At 44.9% G+C, this 19,468-nt stretch overlaps 1 protein-coding gene across 3 annotated transcripts in view; it reads right to left on the reverse strand.

The window, feature by feature from the left end:
• stxbp4 (syntaxin binding protein 4) overlaps positions 1 to 19,468 on the reverse strand; it is a 360,632-nt gene that overhangs the window by 102,955 nt on the left and 238,209 nt on the right. For all 3 annotated transcript variants that reach the window (XM_088000770.1, XM_088000768.1, XM_088000769.1), the window contains 3 exons: positions 16,457 to 16,553; positions 12,337 to 12,461; positions 8,160 to 8,249 (listed from right to left, as the gene is read on the reverse strand). In XM_088000770.1, coding sequence (XP_087856896.1) covers positions 8,160 to 8,249; positions 12,337 to 12,461; positions 16,457 to 16,553 — 312 coding nt within the window. The remainder of the gene's footprint in view (positions 1 to 8,159; positions 8,250 to 12,336; positions 12,462 to 16,456; positions 16,554 to 19,468) is intronic.

A 19,468-nucleotide genomic window follows, 5' to 3' on the forward strand; every position in this document is an offset into this window, starting at 1 on the left:
GCTACACCTCCCTCCCGGCTACACCATCCCTCCCAGCCAAACCATCCCTCCCAGCTACACCACCCTCCCGGCAACTCCATCCCTCCCGGCTAGACCATCCCTCACAGCTACACCATCCCTCCCAGTTACAACATCCGTCCCGGCTACACCATCCCCCTAACTGTACCATCCCTCCCGGCTACACCATCCCTCCCGGCTACACCATCCCTCCCGGCTGTACCATCCCTCCCGGCTACACCATCCCTCACAGCTACACCATCCCTCACAGCTACACCATCCCTCCCGGCTACACCATCCCTCCCGGCTACACCATCCCTCCCAGCTGTACCATCCCTCCCGGCTACACCATCCCTCCCAGCTGTACCATCCCTCCCGGCTACACCATCCCTCCCGGCTACACCATCCCTCCCAGCTGTACCATCCCTCCCGGCTACACCATCCCTCCCAACTGTACCATCCCTCCTGGCTACACCATCCCTCCCAGCTGTACCATTCCTCCCGGCTACACCATCCCTCTCGGCTACACCATCCTTCCCAGCTAAACCATCCCTCCCAGCTACACCATCCCTCCCGGCAACACCAACCCTCCCAGCTACACCATCCCTCCCAGCAACACCAACCCTCCCAGCTACACCATCCCTCCCAGCAACACCATCCCTCCCAGCTACACCATTCCTCCCAGCTGTACCTTCCCTCCCAGCTACACCATCCCTCCCAGCTGTACCATCCCTCCCGGCTACACCATCCCTCCTAACTGTACCATCCCTCCTGGCTACACCATCCCTCCCAGCTGTACCATTCCTCCCGGCTACACCATCCCTCTCGGCTACACCATCCTTCCCAGCTAAACCATCCCTCCCAGCTACACCATCCCTCCCGGCTACACCATCCCCCCCAGCTGTACCATCCCTCCCGGCTACACCATCCCTCCCAGCAACACCATCCCTCCCGGCTACAACATCCCTCCCGGCAACACCAACCCTCCCAGCTACACCATCCCTCCCAGCAACACCATCCCTCCCGGCTACACCATCCCTCCCGGCAACACCAACCCTCCCAGCTACACCATCCCTCCCGGCTACACCATCCCTCCCGGCAACACCATCCCTTCCAGCTGTACCATCCCTCCCGGCTACACCATCCCTCCCGGCTACACCATCCCTCCCGGCTACACCATCCCTCCCGGCTACACCATCCCTCCCAGCCAAACCATCCCTCCCAGCTACACCACCCTCCCGGCAACTCCATCCCTCCCGGCTAGACCATCCCTCACAGCTACACCATCCCTCCCAGTTACAACATCCGTCCCGGCTACACCATCCCCCTAACTGTACCATCCCTCCCGGCTACACCATCCCTCCCGGCTACACCATCCCTCCCGGCTGTACCATCCCTCCCGGCTACACCATCCCTCACAGCTACACCATCCCTCACAGCTACACCATCCCTCCCGGCTACACCATCCCTCCCGGCTACACCATCCCTCCCGGCTACACCATCCCTCCCAGCTGTACCATCCCTCCCGGCTACACCATCCCTCCCAGCTAAACCATCCCTCCCGGCTACACCATCCCTCCCGGTTACACCATCTCTCCCGGCTACACCATCCCTCCCGGCTACACCATCCCTCCCAGCTACACCATCCCTCCCAGCTACACCATCCCTCCCGGCAACACCATTCCTCCCAGCTGTACCATCCCCCCCGGCTACACCATCCCTCCCGGGTACACCATCCCTCCCAGTTACACCATTCCTCCAGGCTACACCGTCCCTCCCGGCTACACCATCCCTCCCAGTTACACCATCCCTCCCGGCTTTACCATCTCTCCCGGCTGTACCATCCCTCCCGGCTGTACCATCCCTCCCGGCTACACCATCCCTCCCAGTTACACCATCCCTCCCGGCTACACCGTCCCTCCCGGCTACACCATCTCTCCCAGCTACACCATCCCTCCCGGCTACACCATCCCTCCCAGTTACACCATCCCTCCCGGCTTTACCATCCCTCCCGGCTACACCATCTCTCCCGGCTACAACATCCCTCCCGGCTACACCATCTCTCCCGGCTGTACCATCCCTCCCGGCTACACCATCCCTCCCGGCTACACCATCCCTCCTGGCTACACCATCCCTCCGGCTGTCCATTCCTTCCGGCTACACCATCCCTCCCGGCTGTACCATCCCTCCCGGCTACACCATCCCTCCCGGCTTTACCAGCCCTCCCGGCTGTACCATCCCTCCCGGCTACACCATCCCTCCCAGCTACACCATCCCTCCAACTCCTCAGCTACTGTCCTTCCCCCTTTCACATCTGCCACTTTAATCCCCCTCCCCAAAACAATGCACATTTCTTAAATACTACACCTCCCTCCTTTTCTTGAATGTGTCTTGTACTAATGAAACTATCATCCCTTCAACTAGATAACAGTATATACCCATATAAACACTGCCAATCATTCCTACACCTGTAATGGTACACTGCTACAATGAGATAATTAATATTTGGGTGGCATAGTGGCTCAGTGGTTAGCACTGCTGCCTCACAGCGGTGGCGACGTGAGTTCGATTCTAGCTTCGGGCGACTGTCTGTGCAGAGTTTGCGCATTCTCCCTGTGTCTGCGTGGGTTTCCTCCAGATGCTCTGGTTTCCTCCCACAGTCCAAAGATGTGCAGGTTAGGGTGGATTGGCCATGGGAAATGCAGGGTTACACGGATAAGGTAGGGGGTTGAGTCTGGGTGGGATGTTCTTCAGAGGGTTGGAGTGATGCAATGGGCTGAATGGCCCACCTCCATATTGTACCATTCTATAAACACTGATAAAGCCTGCAACTGTACCTACACCAATAGCTGTACACCCCTTTAATTGTCATCCCTACAACTCTCTGTATGAATATCTCAATCAGAGTTTGGTGCCAACTCAACAGTGGAATAGCCCAAACAAAACTCCTAACTGTTATAACAACTGCCTCAGTTTATATAAAATTTTCAGCCATGCCTTTGTCACCCTATTCCAATGTTACCCTGGTGCACCATCCATTTATAAACATCACCCTATCCAAAACCCTGCTGACCCTTACTAAGTTTCCTTCTCCCAATACCTTCCTGACCTACATTGGGTTTTGATCCTTCTGAATTAGGTTTTAAATTCTCATATCCTCACTTTTAAATTATTTCACATATTCTTCAGTCATCTAGGGGATGTGGGTTTCACTGGTGGGCTAGCATTTATTGACCCTTCCCTAACAATCCTTCATAAGGTGATGATGAGCTCCCTTCTTGAACTGCTGCAGTCCACTGCTGTGTGTTGACCCACGATGTTTTGAGGGAGGGAATTCCAGGATTTTGACCCAGCGACAGTGAAGGAACAGGGGATGTTTCCAAGTCAGGATGGGGAGTAGCTGGGAGAGGAACTTTCAGGTGGGGACATTCTCATGTCTCTGTTGTCCTTCTCCTTTTAGACAGCAGTGTTTTGGAAGGTGCTGTCTGAGGATCTTTGGTGAATTTCTGCAGTGCATCTTGTAGATAGTATACACTGCTGCTACTGAGCATTGGTGGTGGAGGGAGTAAATGTTTGTTGATGTGGTGCCAATCAAGTGGGCTGTTTTGTCCTGGATGGTGTCAAGCTTCTTGAGTGTTGTTGGAGTTGCACCGATCCAAGCAAGTGGGGAGTATTCCATCACAGTCTTACTTATTCCTTGTAGATGGTGGACAGGCTTTGGGGAGTCAGGAGGTGAGTAACTCGCTGCAGTATTCCTCACCTCCGACCTGCCCTTGCTGCCACTATTTATATGATGGGTCCAATTTCAATTTCTGTTCATGGTAACCTCAGGTTCTAAGTGGGGGAATTCAGTGATGAGACTGAATGTCAAGGGACAATGTTTAGATCCTCTCTTGGTGGAGTTGGTCATTGCCTGACAGTTGTGTGGTGTGAATGTTACTTGCAACTTGTCAGCTGAAATTTTGAAATTTTCCTTAATTTGATCATGGACTGTTTCAGTATGTGAGGAACCGTGAATAGTGCTGAACATTGTACAATCATCACAAACATTCCCCAATATCACCTACTGATGGAAGTAGGGTATTAATGAAAGATTTGAAGATAATTGAGCCCAGGACACTACTCTGAGGAACTCCTAAGAGATATTTAGATCATTGACCTCCAACAACCACAGCCATCGTTCTTTGTGCCAGCTATCACTCCAAGCAGGGAAGTGTTTGCCCAGTTCCCATAGATTCCAGTCTTGCCAGAGGTTCCTTGATGTAACACTTGGTCAAATGTGGCCCGGATGTTAAGGGGTATCAATTTACCTCATCTCTAGAATTCACTCTTTTGACCATGTTTGGCTGTAATGAGGTTAGGAGTGAATGGCCATGGTGGAAACCAAACTGTGTATCACTGAGCAGGTTATTGCTGAGCAAATGCCACTCAATAACACTACTGATGACACCTTCTAATACTTTACTGAGGGTTGAGAGTAGACTCATGGCGTGGTCATTGACTGGGTTGGTTTGTCCTCATTGTTTTGTGTACTGGACATACTTGGGCAATTCTGCACATTATTGGATAGATGCCATTGTTGTAGCTGTACTGGAACAGCTTGACTAGGGGAGCAGCAGGTTCTGGAGCACAAGTCTTCAGTACTATTGTGAGAATATTGTCAAAGCTCATAGCTTTGCAGTATCCAGTGCCTCCAACTGTTTCTTCATGTCACATGGAGTGACTGAATTGGTTCAAGACTGGCATCTGTGATGGTGGGGACCACTGGAGGAGGCTGAGATGGATCATCCACTTGGCACGTCTGGCTAAAGGTTGTAATAATAACTTCAACCTTATCTTTTGCACTGATGTACTGGGCTCTCTCATCATTGAGGTTGGGGATATTTGTGGAGCCCCCTCTTCCAGTGAGTTGTTTAATTATCCATACCATTCATAACTAGATGTGGCAGGACTGCAGAGCTCAGACCTGATTCATTGGTGGTGAGATCATTTACTTCTGTCTATTACTTGCTGCTTATGCTGTGTAGTATCTTAAACATTTAAGTATGTCTGTTGCTGCTCCTAGCATGCCCTCCTGCACTGTCCATTGAACCAGGGTTAATTTCCAGGCTTGACTGTAATGGTTGTGCGGGAGATATGCCAGGCCATGCAGCTGTGGATTGTGTTATTCTGGTGCGAATGGCCCACTGCACCTAATGGATACTTAGTCTTGAGCTGCTAGATCTGTTTGAGGTCTGTCCCATTTAGCATGGTGATAATGCCACACAACACGATAAGTGGTATCATCACGTGAAGAAGATTATGCAGCAGTCACTCTTACTGATGCCATCGTGGACAAATACATCTGTGACAGGCCGATTGGTAAGGGTGAGGTCAAGTATGTTTTTCCCTCTTGTTGGTTCCTTCATCACCTGCTGCAGACCCAGTCTAGCAGTGATGTCCAGGAAATCTATCCCCTTCAAATAAGTGTCTAATTTTCTTTTGAAAATTGCTACTTAATCTGTTTCTACTGCCTTTTTCAACATGTCCTGCTACCTTCAAACCTTTGTTCTGCAAGCATCCTAATGGTCCTGCTCCTGTAGCCCTTTAAATTTGTATCCTTCAGTTTATGTTGTCTTTCCTCATTCTTTTTAACAAAACGCAGCCCATCTGGGTTGGTTTCTAATATCCCCAGTTTAACAAAGGCTATAAAATAAATGTGACCTTGTTAATGTCACCTACCTGGAAAGGCAGCTGACACTACCTTTAGGTAGTGAAGTTAGGTGAAAGGAATACCTCAGATGCATTAATACAGTGTTCACTCTGCTGCCTACAGAGGGCCCAACAGCTTCTCGCTGGGTTTGACTGGAGGAAGAGGAAAAGAAGGTGTTTTCTTCCATCCCATTCCCTTAATGTGATCCAAAACAGATTGGATTGGGAGTGAAATGAAGACTGATCCTGTGAGGTAGGGAGGGAGGGAGGGAGGGATCAAGTGTTTGGTGTTCTCTCCTTTCTATCAACATCAGTGCAGCGTAAACCCTGAAAACTGCAGTGCAGTACTCTCGCCCAAATGATCTGGGACAGATGGAATTTCCTGACTGATTCTGGCCCTCCAAATGCATCAGTGAGGGGTTCCAGCAGATTCTTAGTCTCAGCATTCAGCTCAACTTTAGAGAGAGAAAAGAAATGTTTTGCTTTACAATCCAGCCGCTCTCAGATCCTGGCTCAGTGACATATGGCTGGAAGCCCAGTTTGAAGCACACATCCCAGCAGTTGGTGGAGTCACTGTGACAGAGCTCCACACTCACTTCAGGCAATTGTAGTCTTCCAAGCACCCTCACCTACTGATGCTTCGAGTTCTTATTCACCAAAGCTGCAAATTCAAAATTCTCAACCTGTGTTCAAATCCCTCGATGTCCTCAATTCCCTTTTCTTCTCGGCAACTCATTCCAGCCCTACGATGCTCCCTCACTCTTGTGACTTTGCAATTCTGGCCTGTTGCAGTCTCCGATTGCCTTTATATCACCACTGGTGGCTGTGTCTTTGGTTGTCTGTGTTCTCACCTCCCTGGACCTCTCCACCTCTTTCCCTCTTATTTAAAATGCTCTTTAAAACATACCTCTTTGACCAAGCTTTTTGTCCCCGTCCTAATGCCTTCGTTAATGGTTCAATATAGTTTGAATTATTTTGTCTCATTATACTTCTGCGAAGTGCCTTGGAATGATTTTAATGATTTTAAAGACACTACATAAATAAAGATTGTTGTTGTATAGGGCTGAATCTCTAATTGGTAATTAAATCACTAAGTCCCTCTTCGGGACTCCAGACACATTACCTCAGACCGGAGATTCCAACCAGTTCAATTCCTTTTAAAAATTGGAATAATTAACGTGAACACAAAGGTGGCTGAAAAAATGGCCACCTTTGCATGCACACACAAGATCAGTGTTGTCAGTTTACTGACAACAGACATCCCTCAGCCTGAATGAATCTATCTATCTGCACAAATATCATGAATCAGACCGATCTGGGCACTCTGGAAACAGTCAGTCTCACAGCCTAGGATATTGCTCTTAGATGAATTCATACCATCCAGGTCTCTTCTGAAAAGAGCATTCTGGATCACTTTTAAACAACAAGAGTTCTTCATTTGAACATTCATTTAAAGAGAAGTCAGTACCATCAGGAATTAAGAAGGAGGAATTATGACTCTGGATGTAATAATGGAGAGGATTAATGATGCTACACGTATGGTTTTTCAAACAGCTTGTGACCGTGTGCTACATATTAGATGTGCTAACACAATTAAACCCAGAAGAGTAAAGGAAGCACAAAACTGGCTAAGGGACAGATTAATGGAAGTTGTTTTCAGACTGAAGGGGAGTATGCAGTAGTGGCCCCTCAGGGGTGAGTGTTACAATCACTGCTGTTTTGATACATAATAATGTCTTGGATTTGGATATGCAGCTTATGATAAACTTTAAAGACTCTGCTTAAGCATCAGAACGCAATTCTGGTGAAACTTACAGGAGGAATGTCAAAGTGTTGGAGACAGTGCAGAAAGAATGCTATCGGGCACTTCAGTTACATGGAAAGAATGGAGAAGCTGGGGGTTGTTGTTCTTAGAGTTGCGAAGGGGTTAAGGTTTGCTAGAGGATATGGATAATAATGGAACGGTGTAGGTTAGATGGGCATCAGATTAATTTCACAAGCCGGCACAACATCGAGGGCCTGCACTGCGCTGTAACTTTCTATGTTCTGTATCAGGAGACATTGCTTACAGTGACAGAAGGAGTAGTAGCAGAGAACACAAAACTAACTGAGAAACAACAAGAGCTGACAACACTTTTTATTTGGACCAAATTCTTATGTTCTGGAATTCATTGCCTGAAAGAAAAGTGGAAGCAGATTTCAAAATGGAATCACAAAAGAAAAGAATTCTTACAGCTTTGGGCTGGAAGCAGAGGAGTGGGGCTAAGTAGGAAATTTCTACAAGGAGACTGCAGTGTCATGATGGATGGTGCGGCCTCCTGTGCTAACTGATTCAAGGAATCCACATCAATGGACCACATTTCTAAGTAAAAACAAACTTTTTAAAATGAATCATAATTTGTGATGTGTGAATTTTTTAAACATGCAGGAGGACAAAATCATTATCCCAGGCAGCAGTAACCTTCCCTCACCTTCACTTTCTTTAGCTCTTTTAATGCCTCATTCCTTTCTTGGGTGACTCTTTCCAAATCTTCTGTATCCACTGAACTGGACGATGTAATCTGTAAAATTCATGAGGTATTCAGTATAAAGAGTGGGGGGCTTTTTACAGCACAGCACGTAACGCAATTTAATATTTTAATTCTGTTGATAGGGTAACTCAATGAGAGCAGCAAAAGTAGGAAAGTGGGTTAAGTAGATACTGGTTCCTCAATCTGGGCCATTCTCTTCCATCTGTTTGGGGTCAGCATACCTTTCAGAATGGCATTGTGTCATCTCAAAACAACTCCTATTTGGACACATAACTGCTATTGTATCGTTGATTGTCTGCCGAGCCATCGGTTGATGTAAAGAATGTAAAGGAGCCAATTGTGAAGTTGACAAATGCCTATTCCCAGGCTCTGGTTAAAGTTCACACTGAGGAGGATTCAAGGAGTTAGGTAGGGAGCTAATAGATCAAATCATGTGATCTGCGATCACAAATAAGATAGGCCCCTGACAGAATGAGGCGGGTTAAACAGTAATGGGGAGCCAGGATATGGCAAAGGAGTTGAACAAATAGTTTGCATCAGTCTTCACAGTTGAAGACACCAATAGCATTCCAAAATTATTACAAAATCAAGGGGCAAAGGAGGAGACAAAATAAAATAAATAAAATAACTGTGACTAGAGAAGGAAATGCTGGAAACAGAAAGGACTAAAGACTGATACATTTGCTGAACCTGATGGTTGGAATTCTATGATAGTAATGGAAGGAGCTCCAGAGATAGTGGATGCATAGTAATAACCTTCCAGGAATGCTTAGGTTCTGGAAAAGTCCCACAGGATTAGAAAACTGCTATTGTAACACCTTTATTTCAAAGGTGAAAGAGACAAAAAGATGGTAAGTATAGGCAAGCTAGCTTAACAGCCACAAATAGGAAAATGTCAGTCTATTTGGACTTCCAGATACAGGTTACCACATGGCAGGCTGGTTAGTAGATTAGAAATGTTTGGGATTGATGAGACCTTGGCAGTATAAATTAGTTGTTAGTTAAAAGATAGAAAACAGAGGGCAGGTATAGATTAGTGTTTCTCAGACTGGAGAGGAATTGAAAGTGGTGTTCATATTGGGACTGTTGCTTTTTCCAATTAATATAAATGGTATGGAGATGGGTATTGAGGACAAAATCTCCACATTTGCAGATGATACAATGCTGGGAGACTAGTGAATTGTGAGGGTGACACTGAGCAAACTCAGAGGGACATTGGCAAGTTAGCCAAATGGACGGATACCTGGCAGATGAATTTCAATGCAGAGAAATGTGAGAAAATGTATTTCCGTATAAGAAGCATGGATAAAGAATACAAGATCAATGATATATCTTTGAGGGGAGTATAGGAGCAGAAGGTCCTTGGGGTTGACATGCATAATTCTCTGAAGATGGCCAGACAAGTTGAAACAATTGTTAAGAAGGCTGATACTATCCTTGGGTTTAAAAATAGAGGCTTAGAGTACAAAAGCAAGGAAATGATGCTCCACTTCTACAAATCATTGGTCAGCCCACATTTGGAGTATTGTGTTCCGTTCTGAGTACCTTATTTAAGAAAGGATGTTAAAGCCTTGGAGACAGTGCAAAGAAGATTTACTAGAATTATACCAGGAATGAGGGATTTTAGATTCAAGGGAAGATTAGAGAAATTGAGCTCCTCCTTGTAGCAGAAAAGATTAAGAGGTGACCTCATTGACAGCGTAAAGAGGGATAATATTGTCAGTAACTAGGGGTCAAAATTTCAAGATTGTCAACAAAAGACACTAGGAGTGAGATGAAGAGAAACTTCTATACTCAGACAGTTGTTAGGATTTGGAATGTACTACCTGGGAGAGTGGTGGAGGCGGGTTCCAAAAGAGAATTGTATATATATTTGAAAGTGATGAATGTAGATAGCTGCGGAGAGAGGGATGGAGAATGGGACTAGCTGATGGCCTGTTTTGGGAGTTGATACAGATATGATGGGTCACATGGCTTCCTTCTCTAGGGTAAAATTCTATGATTATAACAGATAATAGTAGCAGAGCATTTAGAAACACAAAAAATGATCAAGCAGAGTCATCATCACTTCATGAAGGGGAAATCATGTCTAATAAATGTAAATTCTTTGAGGAGGTGACAAGCAGAATTGAAGGGAAGCAGCAGATATGGTATATTTGGATTTTCAGAAGGTTTTTGGTAAGATACCACACATTAGGCTACATAATAAGATATAATTCCATGGAGGTATTAAACTGGCATGGACAGAGGCTTCGAGACAGAGAGAGGGGATAAAGAGGACATTTTTCAGAATGGAAACCTTTAACTAGTGGTGTGCCACAGAGATCAGTACTAGGGTCTCGATTATTTGCAATATTGATTAATTACTTGAATGAGGAAAGTAAATGTATTATTGTTAACTTTGCAAAAGGCACTAAAATAGGTGGGAAAAAGTGGTGAGGATAACACAAGGAGTCTGCACAGGGATATAGACTGGTTAATCAAATAGGCAAAAACCTGGTCATTGGAATATAATGTGGGAACATGTGAGGAATAATAGTAGAGCTCAATATGATTTAAATGAGAAAGGCTACAGCCCAGGTGTCTGTGCATAAATCATCAAAAGCTGGCATCCACTTTTAGCAGATAATAGGGAAGGCATATGGAATGTTGTCCTTCATTTCAAGGCAAATGGGGTATAATAGGGAGGTGTTACTAAAGCTATACAAGGTACTAGTCAGAGCACAGGTGGAATACTTGGTCCCCTTATCGAAGGGAAACTTTACTGGCATTGAACACAGTCCAGAGGAAGTTCACTAGGTTGATCCTGGGTATGGAGGAACTGTCTTACGAGGAGAGGTTGAGTAGGTTGGATCTGTACTCAACGGACTTGTGAAGAATGAGAGGCAACTTTATTGAAACATACAAGATTTTTAGCAGGTTTGATAGAGTTGGTGTAGAAGGGTTGTTTCCTCTTGAAAGAGAGTATAGGACCAGACAGCAAAGTCTTAGAGTAAGGGATTGTCCAATTAAGACTGAGGATGAACTTCTTCTCTCGGAGGGTAATGAATCTGTGAAATTCTTTACCGCAAAGCGCTGTGAAGGCTAGTTCATTAAGCAGATTTAAAGCTGAGATAGACAGACTTTTAATCAGCAAGGTTATCAAAGATCCTGGGGAAAGAGCAGGGAAGTGGAATTGAAAGTTATCACAACAGCCATGATCTCATTGAGTGGCAGAGCAAATTTGATGGGATGAATGGCCTATGATTATGACCCTGAGGTTTTACAAAGCAATACTCCGAAATATCCTATAGGTTGGAATTTAATTGAGGAACTTGAAGGATTTATATGCAGAATTACAGATACTTGGGAGTGAGTTACAGGCTAGAGTTGAATCAAGAGATTTGCAAGATTTTTATACATAGAAATAACAGAAACCAGAAAGTGATGTGGATTCCGTTTTAGGGTTTTATATACAGAATAAACAGATACTCAGGACTGATTTAAAGATTCAAATCTAATTGAGGTGCTTGGGTTAATTATATATTGAATATAAGAGGTGAGTTACAGATTAGAATCTGATCAACTGGGTTCAGTACTATTACACGTAAAATAACACATACATGAGTGAGTTACAGACAAATCTAAGCAAAAGGTTTGGGGTGGTTTATGTTGAATTACTGATTCCTTGGAAGTGAATTACATCTAATTTAGAATGCAGGGGATGTTACATACAGAACAACAGATATGTGAGAAAGAGTTACATGCTTGAATCTAATTGAGGGATTAGGATGATTTATGTATAGAATAACAGATATCCAGGAGTGAGGTGCAGACTGGAATCCAATTGAGGGGTTCAGGATGGTTTATATATAGAATAATCAGATACCTGGGAGTGAGGTACAGACTAGAATTTAAGCAAGAGATATGGGGTTTTTTAGCCTCTGGAAATATGGAGATGCAGGAGCGAGTTACAACCTGGAATCTAATTGAGGGGTTCAGAGATGTTTATATATAGAACATACATCCGTAAATGAGTGACAGACTGGAATCTGATAGAGGGTTCAGGGGGGTTGAAATATAGAATAACAAACACTCAGGGGTGAATTACAATCTGTTTGGCCAGTATGAATCTCACCTGTGTGGAATGGGTTGTCTCAGTCAGGGTGGCCTCTTCACTGGAAGCAAACATGCTGGCTCCTGCTCCTGCTGCAGTCTCACCAAGCTGCAATCGGAACAAGTCTCTAGCAGCCTGGACAAAGTCTGGGTGGTAGTCGTTACATGGGGGTGAAATGGTAACACATCAGCAGAGGTTTGTGAACAGAACATAAGTTGAGTGAATTTTGCTGGATAAATGATGGAGTGTTAATGATGCACATAGTTATCAGTGTGCCAGTAAACCACCTGGGATTAAGGGATAACCTGCATGAATGTGATTCTGAGAACCTGTTGGATTTACACATTGATTATTCATTAAGCTCCATCACAAAATTTCCAAGCTTATCATTAATTTTGTAAGTATTGTTTGAACATTAACACAATGTCAAATGTCTCTTTGGCCCAAAGTGAACTACTTAAATAGCGGCATCTGATTCCTTCAGGAAATGAATTGTTAAGAGATTTTAAAGATATCAGCTTTGCAGGTTTTTTCCTTATCTTTCCTTTTTACTGTTTTTCACCCTTTTAATCCAATCATACCTTTCCGCTGTCTATTTCTTTCTGTATCTGATCTGACTCTAATTCATTCTACTGCAGTCTTAGTCAATACTCTTTCATTTTTATTCCTTAAATCTTAGTGATTAAAGTGACAGACCATTGGGCCTGCAGTTCACTGAGGTCACTGACTCCCTGCTGTTCTTGCTGTGCTATTAATATCTTACACTCTCAAGCTGAAAGGTGCAGAAAATATTCAAAAACAGCTTCCCCTCCAACAAGATTTGGTCCATTACATCTCTTTAATTTTTCTCCTCCTCTCTTGAAGGTGTGGATTCAGGCTGGAGGTTCTGCAGTGGGCTAACACTGCTGTAGCCACTATTAAACGTGCACCTTGACCATAGGCAGCAATGAAAAATGAACAGTCAAGTACAGAAGCACAGCACTTCACTGCTGATCCCAACGTTTGTGATATTTGCATCCGTTTTGGATACCGATCGGTATTCCTGACCCATCCCCCAAGTCCCTAAGTAAGCAGCGTGACAGAGATCGCGGCTATCCACAGGCTGCCATTCTTTTAAACCAATATTGGTTTGAGCCACCCTCAGTGATGAAGAAAGTTATGCAGCATCTTACTGATCTTATTGATGACTGATATCCTGTCATTAATGTTTCTTGATGAAGAGCTTTTGCCCAAAACATTGATTTTCCTGCTCCTTGGGTGCTGCCTGACCTTTTGTGCTTTTCCAACACCACACTCTTGACTCTATTCTCCAGTATCTGCAGTCCTCACTTTCACCTACTCAATTTATAAACACACTGCCTTACACCTCTTGACTAAATCTCACCTACTCTGCCACAGATAACAGTTGATATGGATGGCAGAAGACAGCTGTTTGGTCTGTTGTGCTGATGCCAACATTGAGGGTGTACTTTTCCATTTTTGAGACGGAGTGTGGGGCCGAGCAGTGATAAAACCTCCTTCCCCAGAGCTGCTATACTCTGACCTATTGTGTGCCAATAGCTTCATGAAGAGCTGGCAGGCAGAGCTTTTCCTTTAGATTAGACTCCCTGCAGTGTAGAAACAGGCCCTTCAGCCCCACAAGTCCACACCGACCCTCCAAAGAGTAACCCACCCAGACCCATTTCCCTCTGACTAATGCAGCTAACACTATGGGCAATTTAGAATGGCCAATTCACCTGACCTGCACATCTTTGGACTCGTGGGAGGAAGTCGGAGCACCCGGAGGAAACCCACGCAGACACGGGGAGAACGTGCAAACTCCTCACAGACAGTCACCCAAGGTTAGAATCGAGCCTGGGACCCTGGTGCTGTAAGGCAGCAGTGCTAATCACTGAGCACTGTGCCACCCCAGCTGAGGTGAGATAGCACAGATCCCAACATTGCCATGCTGAGTCACCACACCCCGCTGGTCATCCACAGGAACATAGTCAGCATTCACACCTGCCTGGGAGGTGATGAACTGAGACCCTTAACTGACCATTAATTGTCCACTGAATGACCTTAATTGGTGAGAGATGAAGTCACTCCATGAAGGCCGGTATCCCATCACCAAGTCACCCTTCATTTATACTGACCCAGCTAGCTGAGAGCCAACTCCTAGAGTGAGCAGAACCTCTGACGCTCCTGTTTCTCTCTGTCAGCCAGGTCTCCCTGATTGGACCAGGTTAGCAGCCCCCATCAGGGAACTCATACTCTACGAGACCCACCTGGCTGACATCGTTCCAATCACTACAGCAGGGTGAGAAAGTCCCAAATGAAACTTTTCTCGCAGAATGTATTTATTGAGTTGGTGAGCAGGGGTGAGTTTCTGAGCAGTAACTCATCCAATTATTTTTCCTTCTTCCTGACTTTCTCACCATGTCCAGGGAGGGGATAATTCTGCCCAGTGAAGAACTTACTCACTTAGTTTTACTTTCCTGCTCTTTACCATAGCCTTGTAATTTTTTTTCCTCTTCAAATATTTATCTGATACTTTTTTGAAGGTTTGTTTTGAGTCTGCTTCCTGGCATACGAAGAAGGTATTTAATAATACATGTCCTTGGTATCTTCTGTTGGTTAGTCTAACAAGTACCCCTCAAAACAAACACAGAAGGTAAGATGTGACTGTATGATTTCATTTAAAAAATCCATGACAATAAAAAAGAACCTCAAAAAATCAAAAGTTAGCCCACAAAACAATCTCAATAACAGCGTTAAAAAAAGACTCTAACCCCTTATCTGTTCTAGGGACAACCATTCCAGTTTTTCTGGTCCCTCTATAGAACTGAAATTGCACTTACTACTTTCTCTTTACAATTATTCTAATTTCCTGATCCTTCATTCGGGTGACTGGATTAAAACTGAAAGATCTGTCCTGTGATGTGTCAGTGTTGTATAGTAATAAACACTCCCCCACTGTTCATTTCCCAGTTCAACTCTGCTGCAGTACACCACATGCTGAGGTGATCTCATTCAGGAGGAAGAGAGTGTTGCAGTCACAGATTTCACTCTCAGTCCTGTGATGTGTGTCTTCAGCAGCTCATTAGAAATAATGGGCCTCCCTTATGAATTTTTTCAATTGCAATAAAGTGCGGAGGATGTGAACTCCTCAAATTTCAATCAGTCATCGTTGTGCGTTTTTCATTCTGTGGCTGTCAGACATGTGGAGTAGAGAGGGGGAGAATAGGAGGCTCCTATTGTAGCTGAAGGAGGAAGGTTGTTGCCTTATCACCTAGAAGGTGCCTGGCGTCTGAGACTGTTTCCATAGCTTGTCTTCCACTGCTGTATCACGCCTGCACAGCAAGCAAGTGACGATCGAAATTGGAAATTCTGATTTGTTTTCAAGCTTTGAGTTCTGGTGCAACTATTCCTGTTTCAAAACGCCTCAACTTAAAAAATCCAGAATCTGGTTTCCAGCATCTGCAGTCATTGTTTTTACCTCTTAAAAAATGCTCATCCTTGTTTCTGTATTCCTCCACAATCCTATCTCTGTCACACCTACAACCTTCTGAGCTGACAGTGCTCCTTCAATCCTGGCCTCTAGGGTATCTCCAATTGCCACTGTTCCCGTTGGCGTGCGTACCTTTAGCTGTCTGAGACCCAAGCTCTCAAATTCTCTCTCTACATTTTTCCACCTCTCATTATGTCTTTAAGATGTTCCTTAACACCTACCAATTTGATGAAGTGCTGACCATCTGTCTGAATTGTCTTACGTGACTGACATTCTTTGTTTGAGAATGTTCCTGAGAAAGCCGAGGGTTGTTTTACTACATTAAAGGTGCTACATAAATACAAGTTGCTGTTGTTGGTGTAAAGACTCCCCCTCTTGGCAGCGGGGTCAGCAAGGAGCGAGTCCTGTTTTTCTACTATGTGGGAGGGAGTGGGAAGTGGTCAACATCAGGTCAGACTCTGCTCTCTGCCGTGCCACCCTACTCCCCCAGTAAAGTAAGGGGAAACAGATTGGAGAGTGGGCTCATTGTCTGACCACAGATAACTGGTGGGAGGGAGGGGGATGGAGGGTTGAAATGCCCTGCAGAAGGAGAACTAGAGGCAAAGAGATGGAGAATTACAGGCAGGGGACTTAATCAAGAGGAACACTGACCTCCATAGGCCACTGTTCCCTTGGAGTCCACTTGAAGCTGCTGCCGGAGGCTTTGTTGCTGCTCCTCAGTTGGTTCGATGCCAAGATATCCGAGTGCCTGGAAACGAAAGGTGAACAGATCAGATTCCAAACTTGGAAACTCTGAGTTACACTCAACAAGTCTTGGATTCCTTGTAATTGACTTTACAAGCACAACGTCCCCTCTCCACCAGTACCCACCCCAAAACTGGCGTACACACACACACACACACACACACGCACACATACATATACACACCAGTCTGCTCGTAGCTGATTGAGACAGTAGAGAGAATGCAGAGCTTTCTCTGGGCCCACTAGCAAATGGTGAGTACCCCCTCTAAGTTATTTGGGAACTATGCAGTCACACACAAATGTCCAGATGACCAGAGACAGACCTGATCTCAGGTCACAGATTTCCTACCTTCCTGTTATTGCCAAGAATTCTGTGAATGAGGGGTGTGTCTCAGTCTGAAGAAATTAAAAGGAATTTTTACTTTCAAGACTGATATAATGTAGTGAATAATAATAGATGACAAATGTAATGGCTAGCCACATAAATTCAGTGATAATTCTCTCCCATGAGCTCAGCTAAAAGCTCAAAATCACTGAGTGATGTTTCTGTAATATCAGACCATTTTTCTATTCATTCATGGAATGAGAGGGTCACTGGCCAAGCCAGCATTTATTGCCTGTCCCTAATTACCCAGAGGGCACTTAAGAGTCAACCACATTGTTGACAGTCTGGGTCACATGTGGGCCAGACCAGGTAAGGATGGCAATGTCCTTCACTAATGGACATTAGTGAACCAGATGGGTTTTTCCTGGCAATCAACAATGGATTCATGGTCATCATCAGGCTCTTAATTCCAGATATTGTATTGAATTCAAAGTCCACTGTCTGCCCTGGCTGAGTCTGAACCTGGGCCCCCAGAACATTGGAATAATAGTCCAGTGATTGTCCCACTAGGCTGTTACCTCCCCTATCTATTACCCTGCAAGATGCACTGCAGAAATTCATTCAGGCTCCTTAGACAACTGCTTCCACACCTACGACCACTTCCATCTAGAAGGACAAGGGCAGAAAATACATGGAAACACCACCACCTTCAAGTTCCTCTCCAAGCCATTCTCTGTCCTAACTTGGAAATATATTGCTGTTGCTTCCAGTCTTTGGGTCAAAATCCTGGAATTCCCTCCCTAAGGACATTGTGGGTCTACCTGCAATACATGGACTGCAGCGGTTCAAGAAGGCAGCTCCCCCCCCACCTTCTCAAGGGGCAATAAATGCTGGTGCAGCCAGCAATGCCCATGTTCCAACAGTGAATAGCTTAAAAAACACAAAGTGAGATTCATTGTTGTTTTTGCCTTGAAAATTAACGGCAAAAAATTGAGTGTTATTGTTCATCTTTCAGAACAAGATAATATTCAAAGCTGGTATGAAAACACCAGCAGATCAAAAATATTGGATCCAAAAATATTCTTCTCTACCTGTAACTCCATACTAACCTCATGCTTGCTCAGTCTTGCTCTCCGTTCTTTCTCACGCCATTTTATTGAATACTGATGACAAGACTGTACATATTGGTGATGCTTTTCATCATGCACTCATCAGGAAAAATGCAAGAATGCCAGACTTTTTCAGCACCACGCTTTATCAACTCTGACTTCTCTAGCATCTGCAGTCCTCCCTATCACCAAAAATGCCAGACTTCAAACCATCACCACAACTTATATTACAGGTGAAAAACCCAATACTGAACAGCTAAGGTGGGATGCTGGGATGGGCAGCTGAGTGCCAACTGCAGCAAATGTACAAGATCAGAGCCAAAATTATATAAGGAAAGGATGTACAACAGCTACTGAAACACTGCTGGGTGGAAGCACAGCTGATGGATCCAGGATCAGAGAATCGCTACTGTGCAGAAGCAGGCCATTCAGCTTATTGAGTCCATACCGACCCTCCAAAGAGCAGCCCACCCAGACACACCCCCTTACCCCATCTCTGTAACCCACGTTTGCTATGGCCAATTCACCTAACCTGCAAATCTTTGGACTGTGGGAGGAAACCCATGTGAACACAGGGAAAATGTGCAAACTCCACACAGTCGCCTGAGGGTGGAATTGAACCCAGGTCCCTGGCACTGAGAGGCAGTAGTGCTAACCACTGAGCCACCGTGCTGCCATGGATAGGAAGCTTGTGTTCTTGGGCAGTGCCTCAAGACTCTATGACAATGCATATGGAATAGTGGGACAATGCAAAGTTGATCAAACAGGATGACACCAGAGCCAAAGGGATTAAAAAGTAAGTAATGGTGAGATAGACTGGTCTTACACTCCTTCAAGCATCAAAGATTAATGAGGTTGCAGTGTAGAACCAGGAGAGATCTCCACAGAATGTCAAGGCCACAACATGCAAATGTAATGTCATGATTTCATCATGGGATTAAAACGAAAAGAGCACCAAAATTGTATCATTATGTAGAATTTATTAAACAACTCTCAGGGTGAGTCTTAAAGAAATCATTCCATCAGTATTTATTCACACATTACATGCTCTGATGGCCTTCCCTCATACACTATTATATGTACTCTGTGTGTATAAATGTATGCAAGCATATTTGTAATGCACGAAAATGCCCCTGGGTGCTTCACTGAAGTATAACAATACAAAATACAACACTGATAAGAAGATATTAGCTCAAATAACCAAAGGATTGGTCAAAAAGTAGGTTTTTAAGGGACATTTTAAAGGAGGAGGGTGAGGTAGAGAGATGGAGAAGTGTGGAGAGAGACTTCCTGACCTTGGGGACAGGCAACTGAAGTCACAGCCGCCAATGGCGTAATGATTATAATTGGAGCTGAGTGAAAGGCCAGAATTACAGGAACACAGACATATCAGAAGGTTTTCTAGTCAGAGGAGACTGAAGAGATAACAAAGCCTGGCAGGTATTTGGCAACAAGAACAAGAATTTCAAAATCGAGGCCTGGAAT

The sequence above is a fragment of the Chiloscyllium plagiosum genome, unplaced genomic scaffold (assembly GCF_037043375.1).
Source record: "Chiloscyllium plagiosum isolate Xiang-an unplaced genomic scaffold, Cpla_swu_hap1 HiC_scaffold_25, whole genome shotgun sequence".
Classification (NCBI taxonomy): Eukaryota; Metazoa; Chordata; class Chondrichthyes; order Orectolobiformes; family Hemiscylliidae; genus Chiloscyllium; species Chiloscyllium plagiosum.